The 15,528-nt window shown below is 43.6% G+C and overlaps 1 protein-coding gene across 12 annotated transcripts in view; it reads left to right on the forward strand.

The window, feature by feature from the left end:
* The window catches only part of Dtnb (dystrobrevin beta), a 201,574-nt gene that overhangs the window by 125,826 nt on the left and 60,220 nt on the right, over positions 1 to 15,528 (forward strand). For all 12 annotated transcript variants that reach the window (XR_009584951.1, XR_009584948.1, XR_009584956.1 and 9 more), the window contains exon 10: positions 7,225 to 7,302. Coding sequence is in view for 3 of the 12 variants with exons in the window: in XM_060365205.1 (XP_060221188.1) it covers positions 7,225 to 7,302 (78 nt within the window). In the remaining 9 variants the exon portion in view is untranslated. The remainder of the gene's footprint in view (positions 1 to 7,224; positions 7,303 to 15,528) is intronic.

The following is a 15,528-nucleotide window of genomic DNA, read 5'->3' on the forward strand; positions in this document are numbered from 1 at the left end:
CTTACAGAGGAGACATATTTTCTTTTACGTGTGTGTTGTTGTTGTTTGGAATAGAGGGTGTTTTGGCTGGCCTGGAACTGATTCCCCTACCTCTGTCCCCTGAGTGGTGGCATTACAGGTAAGAGCCGGCAGGCTGGACTACATTTTCTTAAATAGGAAAGTTGGTATTTTTAGCAGCTGAGGTGGCACTTAACCCAGCACTGGGAAGACATGGGCAGGAGTATCTCCATGAGTTCAAGGCTATCTGGTTTACATAAGTTCCAGGCCAGCCAGAGCTACATAGGGAGACTGTTTCAGGGGAAAAAATATGTTTCTATAAAGTAATAATAAACTTCCTCTTAAGTTTAATAAAGAAGAAAACAGAGATCAATCATGCAAAGGTTTTTAAAGTAAAATGCTATGTTTCTGTGTATTTGATGAGCTGTAAAACTTTCTCAATATAAATGATATTGGATGTGTTGGCCCATTCATGTAGTTCTAACACTGAGGAGTTGGAATTACATGAAGTATAACAATTTTTAATGGTTTAAGACCAGCATGGGCCACAGAGTGAGGCTCTGTCTCAAAAACAAATCACGTACACACATGAAATACTATTAAGCAGTTAATTTGCTAATTGTTTCATATCATAATTTGACCCTTTCCTAGAGCTAGAGCAGTGTTCCTCAACATGAGGGCTGTTGACCTACCTCTTTGGCAGTTGAATGACCTTTTCTTAGGGATCACATATCAGATATCTTGCATAAAAGGTATTTACATCATAGTTATGAAGTAACACTGAAAATAATTTTATGGTTGAGGATCACCGCAACACAACACAACACAAGACACTTTATTAAAGGCTTGTAGCATTAGGAAGGTTGAGAACCACTGGGCTAGGGAAAGAGAGCTGGGTTCCTCTATATCTATGTGTCAAGATATAGTGCATAATTGTAAATATATAAATAATATGGGATAGCACATGCCTTTAATCCCAGCACTTGGGAGGCAGAAGCAGGCAGATCTCCATGAGGCTAGCCTGGATTACATAGTAAGGTCCAGGCCTGTCAAGGCTACCTAGTGAGACCCTATCTCAAAATCCCTTCCCAACCCTCTCCCTAAATTAATTAATATGCAGCTGGCAAGGTGGCTCAGCAGGTAAAGACACTTGCCACCAAAACTGACAAACTGAGTTTAATCCCTGGGGTCCACATGATGGAAGGAGAGGACTGCAAATTGTCATCTGATATCCACACATGTGCTGTGGGGTACACCCCCCACCTCCACACAGTAAGTAAATAAATAAATAGTTAATGAATGTAGTTTTGAAAAAAAAAAGAATTAATATGCTAAACCTTTCCTTCCTGAAAAATCACAAATGGTTATGTTGAACCACTAGAAATAGCAATTGAGACATAATTACTCATTGATTGATTAACAGATTAATTACAGCCTGTTTAGATTAATCGTTGATTTGGAAATTATATACATCTTCTGTGGATTACTCTTCTTGAATGACTGATAAAATGCATTTCCTGGAAGTTAGAGAAAACTCGCTGATGGTGAATATGCACAATATTTTTGCTACATTCTATTATGGCACTGATTTTTTTTCAAAGATTTATTTAGTTTCATGTGTATTGGTGTTTTGCCTTCATATATGTCTGTGTGAGGGTGCCAGATTCCCTGGAGCTGGAATTATAGACAGGTGTGAGCTGCCATGTGGGTACTGGGAATAGAACTCAGGTTCTCTGCAAGAGCAGTATATGCTCTTAACAGCTGAGCCATCTCTCCAGTTCCCAATTTATTTTTAACCTTGTGACTTTCAAAGGGGTACTTTAGTTTATTTGTTGGTTTGGTTTGGTTTGGTTTTAGCCTTTTGAATAGGTCTTTCTAGCATAGGCTGTCCTGGAATTTACTGTGACCCAGGCTGGCATCAATTCACAACATTCTTCTTACACAGCCTCTCAAATGCTGAGATTAAAGGTATGAGCCAGTCACTGAGTTCATGTCAGAAATAATCCTTGTCCCCCATACTAGAGAACCCACTTGGATACTGAGCTACCATGGGCTACATCCAAGCCGGGGCTTTAGGTTATATCCATGTATGGTCTTTTGTTGGAGAAACAGTCTCATAGAAGACCCCTGTGCCCTGATGTATTTGGTCCTTGTGGAGCTCCTGTCCCCTCTAGGTCATACTAACTCCCCCTTCTTTCATATGATTCCCTGCACTCTGCCGAAAGTTTGGTTATTAGTCTCAGCATCTGCTTTGATACACGGAGGAGCAGCCTTGCTAGGCCACAGATAAGGACATTGCAGCCAGTCCTGAAGATACCTGATAGACTAGGGTCAGATGGAAGGGGAGGAGGACCTCCCCTATCAGTGGACTTGGAAGAGGGCAGGAAGGAGATGAGGGAGGGATATTGGAAGGGAGAGAGGGAGGGGGCTACAGCTGGGATACATGTGAATGACCTGTGATTAAAATAAAATAAAATAAAATAAATAGAATAGAATAAAATACAAAAGAAAAGAAAAAGAAAAAAAAAGGGATGAGCCATCACGTCTGGTTTAGTTTATTGTTAAATTTTTTTTTCTTTACCAGATTATCATAGAACCTACTAGAATAATAGTAGGTCATTTGTAGCTTATGTAGAGATAGAGCAAAGCATCGCACTATTCAAAGAGGGTGGATAGCTGAGCCGCACTTACCATAACCATTGCCTAAAAGCATAGCATTTTGTGAGCAAATGATAGCCATAGCAATGAGAAGAACTTTAGGCTCTGCCTATCTTAATTTCTCACCACAGCAATAGAGTTCTCTTTACGGTAATGATAGCTGGTTTTCTTTCTAGACTATGGTATTTCGACTTGTGAGATTAAGAAATAGGTTTGTAAATTTGTGAGGATAATGACTAAGTAAAAGAAAAGAGTCTTGTGCTGGGGCTTGGGCTGATGACTCAGAGGCTTGTGTTTGCTCTGCAAGTATAAATATCTGAGTTTGGATACCCTTTCACATTAACAGAAGCAAATAAACCAGAAAATCTGTTAAAGATGCAGAAGTGTGCATCTGGAAGCTGGCTGCCTAGGTGGAGAGTTGTGGGACTGTTAGCTTAATGTCTGTAACTAAAATCTGCTTTGTAGACTAGGCTGGCCTTGAACTCACAGAGATCTGCCTGATTCTGCCTCTCAGAGTGCTAGGATTACAGGCCTGTGCCCAGCTTCAAAAGGCATTCTGAAGGGCATTTTCTAAGAATGCTTCCCTTTGATCTCCTTTAGATGTCTTATTGCTCTAATAAGGACATTTGCTCAACCATGTTCGTAGCAGCTCTATTCATAATAGCCAGAATCTGGAAACAACCCAGATGTCCCTCAACTGAGTAATGGATACAGAAATTGTGGTACATTTACACAATGGAATACTACTCAGCAACTAAAAATAAGGAAATCATGAATTTTACAGACAAATGGTGGGACCTAGAAAAGAACATCCAGAGTGAGGTAACTCAGAAACAGAAAGACATACATGGCATATACTCACTTATAAGTGGATATTAGCTTATAATATAGGATAAACATACTAAAATCTATAGCCCTAAAGAAGCTAAACAACAAGGAGGACCCTAGGGAAAGATACTTAATCCTCATTCAGAAGGGCAAACGGGATAGACATTGGAAGTAGGAGAGGACAGGGAACAGGACAGGAGCCTTCCACAGAGGACCTCTGAAAGACTCTACCCACAAGGGTATTAAAGGAGATAGTGAGACTCATGGCCAAACTTTGGGCAGAGTGCCAGAATCCTTATGAGAGAAGAGGGAGATGGAAGGACTTGGAGGGGACAAGAACATCACAAGGAGAACAACAGAGCCAAAATACCTGGGCCCAGGGGATCCTGCAGAGACTGATACTCAACCAAGGACCATGCAAGGAGAGGACCTAGACTCCCTGTTCAAAGCAAGCCCATAGGCTGCTCAGTTTCCAAGTGTGTTCCCTGGTAAGAGTACATGGACTGTCTCCGACATGAACTCTCTGATCACCTCCCCCTAGGGGTGCAGCCTTGCTAGGCCACTGAGGGAGATGATGCAGCCAGCCTGATGAGACCTGACAAGCTAGGATCAGATAGAAGGGGAGGAGGTCCTTCCCTATCATGGGACTAGAGAAAGGGCATAGGGGGAGAAGAGGGAGGGTAGGACTGGGATGAGTCAAAGGAGGGGGCTGCAGCGGGGATACAAAGTAAATAAATTGTAATAAATTAAAAAAAAAGAAAGAAAGAAAGAAAGAGAAAGAAAGAAAGAAAGAATACTTCAGTGCTATTGGCTTTCCCAGTGGCCTGCAGCTCTGGTGGCGATCCCATTTTGAGGACCTTCTTGAGGCTTGCAAGTGCTAAGTTCATTGATCAGTAAAGCCACGTTGTCTCTTTATTATGAGGTGTAGGAGTCTAGACAGGATGTGGACTTGGGAGCAGGGTATGAGAAGTTTCCAGAATACAGTGTAACCATGAGCATCTGCTCTCCACGTGAAGGAAGAGGCTTTTCAGCATGTGAAAAGGTAATAAATAGTTGGCTGTGGTATCTGCCAAGAGATAGGAAGACTTTTGTGGCATCATACGAAACAATGCTACAGACCATGACATTTTCCTCACAGGTACCCATGTTCAAGAAATTAATTTTTTTCTACTGTATTTATTTTTTCTGAGAATGTCAACAAGAAAATGAATGCAGTGGTTTCTTTAATATTGAAGTAAAGCAGATAACTACATTAGTTCTAAAAGCAGCATGAAGTGTCATTCTTTTGGAAGTGAATGTTAATAGTACACCAGGAAGCGAAGCCTGTTTGTGTCTGACGGGCATGCGTCTGCTGCCCTCCAAGTGTGAACAGCTACTCCTCTTACTTCACAGGGATTATCTCCTTGTTTCAAGCAGGACAATTAATTTAAAAGACCCAGAGGCAATAGTATAAATTTAGGACCAAAAGTAAGCCAATCTGCCCATTCTCTTCCACCATTAGTCAACCTAAAGCAATTGATTAATTGATTATAACTCAGTGCAGCCATTAGCATTAACAGGCTTGAAGGCCAGAGGTTTTCTGGAGACGGGAAGTCAGATGAATAGCATAGACCTGAGATCTGGCCTGGCAAGGCATATTTCTGTTGGCGAGCAGAGTCAAGTGAAGCACTGTGGCTCAGGCCTTTATCAAAGCACCTGGAAGGGTGAAGCAAGGGCCTAACTTGGGCTGTTGCTGAGATCCTGCCCTTAAAAACAAACAAAACAAAACAAAACAAAACACCAAAAAGAAATCCAGAGGCCTGAATCTGCCTTATATCTACCCCTTGCAATTCACTTTCCATTTTGGATTTCCTTTTGTAAATGGATAAATCTTTTTATTTTTTTATTTTTTAAAGTTCCCTACTCAGAAATGGAATTAGTTTAAGGAGAAAGTAGAGGTGCATGTGTGTGTAGAGAGCAATCTCTCCTTTCCTTTGGCCCCTCGGTCTCTCCCTGAACTAATTCCCCAGAGCCCTACATGAATGTATGGTGTAGCCTGCGCAACCATAAAGTACCACAGTCATCAGCAGGCAGTGCTAAGGCAACTTCCTCAAGCCGTTGCACGCAGCCACTCTCTCAGAGGCAGGGAGGATGCAGCAGCTAAGCGAGCCTTTCTTACTGGGACGAGGACAGCTTAGCAGTGGCCACACTGCTGAAGACAACGACACCTCTATCCCCTACAGCCGTTAAGAATAGCAGTAGCACCTCATAAGCCCACGAGAAAGTGCTGACAGGCCTCTTTCTGTGCCGGTCTTGTTCAGGTAATGACAGCTGTAGTTTCGTGAGTGACCCAGCCATGTCACGTCCAGGTGTGCAGAAGACTGTTTCTCGGCACTCTTCCTCATCCGCTGGCTCTTACGTGCATCCTCTCTCTCTCTCTCTCTCTCTCTCTCTCTCTCTCGTGATATTCCCTTGGGTGGGGTTCTACAGATGTCCATTCAGGGGCCGGCACTGAACAGTCACTTATTCTCGGTACTGTGACCGGTTATGAGTTTCCCTTCTTTTCTGCCCATTGCCAACGGAAGCTTCTGTGACAACGGCGAGAGCCCCACCGGTCTCTAGGTGTAGATGTATTTAAGAAGGCAGTTTGTCACAGTGTCCACGTAGCAAAGCAGAAGGAATGGGTTCCCCACGTGACCTATGATCCCCCTGGCCAGATTTGTAATACTGGATGAGCAGGGTCTTGTTTTTTTTATTTAGTATTTAAAAATCAAATACTTGGGATTCTGGTGTGGAGGCACACTTCTGTAATCCCAGCACTTACCATGTAAGGGCAGGAGGTCAGAGTCATCCTAGGCAACCTAGCAAGTTTGTTGCCAGCCTGGACTACATGACAGCTGTTTCAGGAAGAAAAAAAAATTAATGTTTTAATAAAACACTCACAAATTAAATGTAACAGAACAATGAGCTGTAACTAACTGAATCTCAGGAAACTGGCATGTATTGCGACCTGTCCTTAAAGGTGGCTCAGTCGGTAGAGATATCATGCCCACAGCATACACACACACACACACACACAATTTTTAAAGCTGAGTTAAAAGCAGATTAATGAAAAATAAGTGGCACGAGCTGGGCTTAGTGGCATATTTCAGCCATTCAGGCTGCTGAGGTGGAAGGATTTCCATTTTGAGGCCAGCCTGAGCTCCATAATGAGACGGTGTCTCAGAAAACAAAGTCAGGATGGGATTATAGCTTAGAGGTAAGGCACTTGCCTCATATGTGCAAGGCACTGCGTTCAATTCCCAGTAAACCACCCCCACCCCCAAAAGAATAGGCAGAGTAGGCAAGTGTATGAATTTATATTATTTTATGCCAAAACTATAAAGTAGGAGCAAACAGTTCCATCTCAAAATAGTTTTTTTTTTTTTTACTATCATGAGATAGTCCACTCATGATGGCCCTGGCTGGCCTGAAACTCAGCTTTCTGAGTACTGGAATTCCAGGATGTGCAAATATACTCTTCTCCAGAGTAATGCTTTTATAATCTGTTGCTTCCCACTATCCCACAGCTCTATGGTGCTGTGGTGTGTGTAAGAGAGAATCCCTTCTTGTTGAATTTATTTCGGCTTAAAGAATCTCTATCTGAATCCTCCACCACCAGGCCCTGCACTTAGCAGGAGCTGTAGTTGGTCTTTTGCCTGAACTCTTTGTCTCCTCCAGTCCTGGTAATTACTAATGTAATGTAAATGTCTTTTCTTCCAGTCCTCCTCGACCTCTGACCAATATGAATGACACCGTGGTTAGCCACATGTCCTCCGGAGTGCCCACTCCCACCAAGAGGTAGGTATGCCTTGTACCCCGAAGCCAGGGCAGCTTTCTGCCATTGATGTGATGATCCTAATACAGCTGTTGACGTTCAGCTCTGACTAGTGCTCTAAGTGGACGTGCCCTTGTGACAGGCAGCAGACGGTGTCAGAGTAGATCAGGCATGTTTGAGATCTTTACTAACATTAAGCACGATTTAATAATCATAAGTTTCAACAATTTTGCATATGATTTTTAATATCAAAGATAATTTCTGCTTCTGATTACAGTCTGGATTAATCTCTTATAAAGTATTCTAATTTGTTCTGTATATGGTTCATAGGTACTTAAGCAGAAAAGGCCCCAAGACCTTCAGTCTTAGTTATATAAAGAATTTGCTTTAGGGTCCTTCGAGGAATGAAAACTTTAAACTCCTTTATCTTTTTTATTTAATTTTCTCTTGTTCAAAATTTTCCATAGGCAGACTTAAAAGAATTATATTGAATGGCATACTTCCTATTTGATTTAAGCTGTTCTATGACCAGAGCAATACAGAAACTCCCTCTCGGGCACAGCCATTAAAGAATTCTTTCAACAGTCATCACTTGAAAAGGAGGAAAAAAAAAATCACAGACATTCCAGTTCACCCAGCATGACATCCCATCCCCCCCGGAAAAAACCAGAACCACTTTGTGCCATATGTGCTGAACACTCTGGATTAATGCAGCTATAGAAATGGGATCTTCCTAATAATAATTGGACTCAACATATGATCCTGAAGGCAACAGTGGTTGTTCCCATTGGCTCAAACTCCCAGAGTAGCATTTCTCAAACCTGCAGAAGAGAAGGGTCCCCTGGGGCACTTGTTAAAAATACGCATTTCTGGGACCATGTCAGACTCAATGAATCAGAATCTCCAAGAATAGGATTGGAGACTGTGTGTTTAACAAGTTCTCCAGGTATTTCTTGTCATCAAACCAATTTGGAGAATAACCTTAGCAGGAAGCCGAGGAGCGGGCCGCGGGGCTACTCTAGAAAGAGGACTTAGAGACTGAGTAAGTCAGTGTGACCTGGTGAGACAGCTCTGTGTGTGTGTGGAGACCCAGGACCCGGACCAGGTAAGAGCTGCCCATTGCCTCCCTAGGGCACTTCCAGCAGGAAGCAGAGCCGAGTAGTCAGTGGTGCAGGGCGCTGGGGCACAGGTTTTTTAATCAGGCTGCAGTTTGGAGCTGGCGCTTGCCTGACTTTAGACATGTTTCATCAGTTCTTTAACCTATGGGGACAATGATGACATCTACATTGTGAGGTTAATGTGAGGACTTAATAGTGCCTTTATTATTTTAGAGGTCATTAGAGTAAGAGACGCGGTGAGAAAGACAGAGAATGGGTTACAAATGATGTCCCCGAGGACCCGCCCTGTCCTCAGCACATTTATATATGTTAAAAGCCATAACATTTAACTATACTTCTCCATTGAGGATGTTGTCGCTTCAAAACTAGAAGACAGGGCAGATTATTGGAAGAATGGAGCTTAGAAACTTACATTAGCTTTAGTAGCATTGCCTATTAGTAGGGGTTAGCTTGTTCTGAGCTCTTCTCATAGCATATTGTACATGAGGGCTCAGAGTGTTAGGGGGTGCCAGGATAAGATGACCCCGGGTGAGTGTAGGTGCAAGAGGCCGGCAGACACTGTCTTCCTGCCAGTGTTTATTGCTTGGGAAGATTGACAGGAGGGACTCTGCACCCCTGTTAGCCACAGCCACGTTCACAGGCAAACCTTACAGTTGCTGTACTACACCCAAGACCCAGCTACCGGTGTCAGTCCTAAAGTTATATCTGTCAGTTTTTAGAGCTGGTTCAGACAGGAGTATATTTTCCAGATTAAGACTTTACTATGAAGTCAGCATTTCAGCTGGCACCTTGATCTGTGTAAAATTAGTCAGTCCTAGAGCAGATATCACAGTGTATCCATGGCAACCAACAGCGGTATGCAGTTTGGAGAAGCACAGCTCAAGAAAAGCCACCTGGGCACAAGATGCCCCACCCTGACGTTGTACTCTGTACATAGAATCCTGGGAGATTTCATGTATGTCCAGCAGGAGATTGTGAGATGTCACATGGATAGTAATAGTCCATACGTGTGGCTTTTCATGGCTCCAGTAACTGAGGAGTCTAAATTGCAGATAGTATGTTTACTTCCCCAAGGCTCAGCACTTAATGTTCTTGCTCTTGAGTGAAAGCCAGGTGCCCAGCATGTCTTCCCAGCATGAACTCGTGCTGCTGAGGCGCAAAGCCTCAGAGGGGTGGTGCTACTCTCCAGAAATAAGCAGGGTCTTGTAGGACTCAGCACAAAGTAGAAATCACAGACAAGATCAGACAAGAAATGTGTACTATAGTTAAAAAAAAAAAAAGGGAGAACATTTTAAACAACTTGGTTTCCATCCCTTTTTTTTTTAATTAAACGATTTACTTTTTTTGAGATAAAGTTTCATGTATCGGGGATGGCCTTGATCCACCTTTTGAGTGACTTCGCTGCCACACCTGCCTTGTGGTTCTGGAGAGCAAAACCAGGGCCTAATGTATGCCAGGCACACACTCTTTCAACCGAGCAGAAGCCTCAACTACCTTTTTTAGTGGGTGATGCATATGTGAATGGCTTGGGCTAGAGTTGTCAAAAATAATATACTAGCCAAAATAAAAGATGCAGATGACTTTCTAAGTGGAAAAGATTCTGGCTTTCTTGTGAGATTCTAGAAATTATAATCCTGGAAGTTCCTACTCACAGGATTTGCTTTTTTGTAATATTCCCCAAATGGGTGAGCTGGAGAGATGGCTCAATGCTTAAGCATGCCTGCTATGAAGTTGTGAGAACCAGAGCTTGGATCCCAGCACCCCCTTACAAGCCAGGTGCCCTGCACATACCTGTAGCCCCAACACTGAGGGGTGAAGACAGAAGGGTCAGTTAAGCTTGCTGGCTTCTAGGCTAGCTCAGAAAACCAAACTCCAGATTCAGGGAAGAGACTGTGCCTCAAAGGAATGGGTAGAGTGACAGAGAATTCCTGGTGCACTTGTCTGTTGTCTCAAGAGCACACATGCATACAGAGGCACACACATGCGCACATGCCCGTGAACTTGCACACACAATTGCTCTTAAATGCACATAGGATACATGTATACTTACATGCACAGTATCACATAATAAATAAACGTTTTAAAGAAAATTTCTGGATATTTCTACAGCTAAAAAGAAATTTTGTCTTTGCCTTCAACTAAATAGTTTCTTTCAAAACAATTTTTTTATTCATCAGAATAACATTGTAAAACAGTTTGAAAAACTGAAAACTTATCTCCCTCTTTACTATGTACTTTTCTCCCTGGCCTTCTTTTTCCTTAAGGCTCAGGATGTGGCTTGCACTGGTGTGTAGTTCTTGTCCTATTCTACGTTGACTTATACCCAGATAGATATGGAAAACAAAGTTAGTATTTTATTTCAAATGTCTTTTAAATCTTTTTTAGTGTTAATTAATTGTGAATATTTCAGTGCTTACAGTTTATGGAGATTTCATGTGACTTTGTACAGTAACAAAAACCATCAAGCTGAAACTTTTTGTTTTGCACATTTGGTTGATATGTGAGTTAAAACTTCTTGTATTTCAGGGATTTTATTGCCTGTGCTGGGATTACAGGCATTATACCGCAATGCTTAGCAAATTTCAGGCATTCAAACCTAACTTTAAAAGATAAACACCCACAGAGCATGGGCAGAAGTGGAGAGGGAGAACTGGACTGTACATGGATCACGGCACAGGACGCTGCCTGTCACATACCTCCTTCTCTCATAGGCAGCCAACAAGGCTCCTACACACCTCATTGAAACAGCTACTCCCAAGCACACCATAGCTGTGGCTTCCAGGGCTGTGCTGTGCTGCCCTGTGATTTGAAAGTCCAAGGAAGGATTCCTGGGGCTTAGGTTGTGTTACTGCCATCCTGGGTGTGTAGGATAGGTATGCTCTTGAGATCTGCATCACCAAGGCAAGAATAGGAGCACTTAAAGGTAATTAATTAATCTACTAATTAATTGATTGATTAATTAATGAGACCCTGTTGCCAAAGAAAGGGCAAAGGTCCTGGGACATAAAAATGATGGAGGTTGTTACCCAGCACATAGCTATGATCAAATGTGCACATATGCACACACACACACACACACACACTTTCCAAGATTTGTTTCTGCTCCCAGAATTTTTCTCCCATAAGGCAGCTCTCTCTCTGCAACTATAGGTGCTCTCGTACCATTCTTTCCAAGGCTCTTTCTGCCTCCTGTGGGAAGTGCTGAGTTGAGGATATCCAAGTTAAATCCATTGGTCCACATCAGGTCTGAGTATTTCTTTGTGACCATTTAATCCTTTAACCTGGGTGCACACCCAGCACTCAGGAGGCAGAGGTAGGAAGGCAGATCTCTGTGAGTTCAAGGCCAGCCTGATCTACAGAGCAAGTTCTAGGACAGCCAAGGCTACACAGAGAAACCCTGTCTTAAAAAACAAATGAACAAACAAACAAAAACCACACACACACACACACACACAAGAATAAGAAGAAAGAAAGAAAAAGAAAGAAAAAAGCAAGAATTAGTGAAGGTTTTAGGAAACAGCTGGCTGGTTTGCATTCTTCGCAAAAAGCCCTCCAAGTCAACACAGGAATTATGTTTTTTTCTTCAGTCTTCTTTTGAAAGACAGAAAAGCATAGTAATTAAAAATTAACACATTATCGGAAGAAACTGCAGGGCCCTCAGTGTTGGCAAGTACCCAAAGCCATCCCCGGCCTGGGCTGTTCGCCAGTTTTCAGCCTCTTCTGGGTTAGGATTAAGATCCCATTTCCGTTTAAGATTTAAGGTGGACTTTTTACCCATTCTAACTCACACTGGTACGAACAGAAAACTTTAATATTTTCAGACAGATAGTTGCAAAAATAGATTTGAAAACTTGCAGCTGACAGGGATAATAACAGGTCCTTCCTCTTGTTGGACTGAGGCCCGTCGAGTCTGAACGGGTCACGGCAGCACAGCAGGGTGGAAAGAACTGGGGTGGAATACTTCTCATTGTTAAATTCAAGCTGGGAGGCTCCGGGATGGTGGGCACAGATGACAGGCTCTCGAGATTTTGTGTGTTGGGTGGCTGAGGAAGAGGAAAGATAATGTTCTGGGTTCCTTCCTGGCTTTCATTAAGGTAACTTTGGTCAAACACAGGAGGGAAACTTGGGCAAAAAGCCAGCAAGCTTATGCTGACTTAGAGGTGCCTATGGGACGCCATAGTGTTCTTAATACCCAATTCTTCCCTCTACCAACAAAGGGCAGCAAATACTGAGGTCCAACACATGATCAGTGGAAGCTACACACAGTTTTCTCTCACTCCTCCCATCCTTACTGGACATTCTGTCTTTGCCTTTCTCTAATATACGCATGATCTTTCTTTCTCCCTCCCTCCCCACCCCACTCTGGTTTCTTTTTCATTCATTGGTTGGTTTGGTTTTTTGAGATAGTCTCATGTAGCCCAAGCTGGCCTCAAACTACATAGCTGAGAGTGATACTAAACTTCTGATCCTCCTACCTACACCGCCCAGATCCTGAGATTACGGTTACACACCTCCGTGCTCAGTTTATTCCATGCTGGTGTATGAACCTAGGGCTTCGTATGTATTGTGTGAGTCCTCTGCAAACTGAGCTACGTGCTTAGCCCCTACCCCCAACACTTTCCACACAATTTCCACATGCTCTATAGCCTTTTTATTGGCTTTTCTCTTGTCTCCCCCAAGGAGCTGCCCCGGGCCTGCTGCTCTCAGGTGCTTGTACTGGCCCTCAGCCTTGCACCCCAGGAAGATCCTTTAGAGGTGCTGAATCCATCTTATCCAGCTTAGATCATGTGCCCGCCCGGAGATGTTTCACTATTCTTACTAACAAGCTGTGCAGACATTCCAGCTTGCTTTAGCTAGTGAAGCATATTCAGAGTGAATCGGGCTGTGGCCCCATTTACCATTTCATGGAGCTTGTGTCCCCAACATAGTCATTTCTTTGCAGTCATAGAGGTTGTTTGTTGTTGTTTTGTTTTGTTTTTTTCTAAAATTCGAGTCTGATGATGTTACCATCCTAAAAAGAACCTTGCAGTAGCAAGTGTTCTCCAGCTTGTGATAACACCATTCCCAAGTTAGCCATCCTTCCATCTTTATGCTAACTGTGCAGCAGCCACTAGTCACACATAGCTGCCAAGAACTTCAAATGTGGTTAATATGACATAGGAGATGACTTTTATTTCATTTTAATTAATTAGCATTTAAAAGTAGCTGCACATGGCTGGTGTATGTGGGAAAGAAGGTAGATATTTCCCCCCTCTGTCATTTGTAAAATTTGTACAAACCTTTCATTTGTGAAGGTTTTTGTTGTGTTCAGTATGACGTAAAAGTCACTTGGCAGACTGAGATAACAGCCTCCTCAGTGAAGGCAGGTGGAGTTGACAGGGCTCAGGGAAGGCATTCTCGGTAACCTGCCCAGCAGAGGATTTGCGGAGGACCTGACAGGTCATAGGCCTGTTCGTCTTTCTCCTCGGGCTCTCCTTGGACAGCATCCTTCTTCCTCCGTCGCTTATCCTGCAGTAGGGGCCCAGAGGCAGTGAATCAAAGAGCTGTCTTCCCCTAAATCCTTTCAGTTTTCTGAATGTTTGGATTCGTTAAGAAAAATCAGGGTTGGCAAGGTAGCTTGGTGTGTAATAGCGCTCATTGCGCATGCATGAGGACCTTGGTTAGGACCCTGGCAGCCTTGTTAGAGATCTACATGTGGCTGTGCGTGCACCTGTAACTCCAGCATTGTTGGAGGCTGAGGCAGACACAGGGGGTCACGAGGCTTGTGCTCCCACTGCAGGAGACGCTGTCCCAAAGGAGTAGGGTGGAGATCGTTAGAGCAGGGCACAGACCATCTTCCTCCAGCTTCCACACCCCCATACGCACATTTGTCTTACACACCCTCCCTGCAAGAAAGAAAATAAATTTTAAAAAGAGCGAGAGAAAGAGAGATAATCCAGAGGAGGACCTTCTGCCAGCCCATCTCCCCCACCCTGGTGTGCTGACATAGTGTTTCTTTCAGTGGTGGGGAAGAAGGCAGCTAGGTTTGCCCACAGGACTGCTTATGGGGTCGTGAATGACACCTCTTGCCATTTTCACTCTGTAGAGCTTGGAGTCTCAGCCTGGAAGTGACTGCTGGCTGCACAGTGCTGAATGTGCTCATTGTACATTTTGCCGTAGAGGGATGGACTTTTGACCAAGGGTGGTCCATAGCTACTACTGTTATTGTAAATTTAAAAAATGAGCGTTGGGCTATATAATGTTTATCATTATCCCTAAGATTATCACAACATTTTTATCTAAACCGCTATCACAAATAGTGAAACATAGACCCCTGTTAGATTTTATAGTTCACCTTGGGCCGGGCGTAGATTTTGCCTGTGTTAGCTCGACAGCCTCACCACCCACCCCTCAGCCCCCATCCATTGCCGTCCACCGTAATCCTCCTCGTGTGGTCTGCCTTCCATCCCATGGTACTGGCTTGTATCTTTAATCTGGGCCTTTTCATGCCATTGTTGGAGTCCTTCCTCTTGGCCCATGTGGTTTTTTTCTCCACACTAACCCATCATAGCATCCTCCTTCCTGCTCACTTCCTGCCCCTCTGTATCCTGTGATTCTCCTGTCCTCTCCAAGCCCAGGAACCTTAGCCATGCCTACCGCATCCTGCCCTGCCCACATATAGGTCGTTTAATCAACCAATCAGATATGACTTAGGCAGGTTTACAAAACAAGGCTAGGTGTAACCAGATCTTGAGGGCCAGCAACACGCAGCAGACCAGCCTCCAGCATGCTGCCTTCTGCCAGAGCGCTACCGCTGCTTTCAGTGTGTGTCCTAGCCTGTCCCCGTTTCCAGAAGGGCTTTCCTGTTGAAGTTACTCGGTGCTCGGGATACTGGGTGGTCTCTTTGTTTTCTTTTGGAGTTTTGCATTCTTTTTTACGTGTATGAGTGTTTTGCTTGCATGTATGTAAACCATATGCATGCCTGGTGCCTGCAGAGTTCAGAAGATGGTGTCAGATGCCCTGGAACCAGAGTTACAGACAGTTGTGAGGCCCCACAACTGCTAGGAACTGAAACCGGGTTCTCTGCAAAAGCAACAGGTGCTCTTCACTGCTGAGTCATCCCTCTAGCCCCTGGGACTTGGTATTCTCATT

The sequence above is a fragment of the Meriones unguiculatus genome, chromosome 1 (assembly GCF_030254825.1).
Source record: "Meriones unguiculatus strain TT.TT164.6M chromosome 1, Bangor_MerUng_6.1, whole genome shotgun sequence".
In the NCBI taxonomy this organism is placed as follows: domain Eukaryota; kingdom Metazoa; phylum Chordata; class Mammalia; order Rodentia; family Muridae; genus Meriones; species Meriones unguiculatus.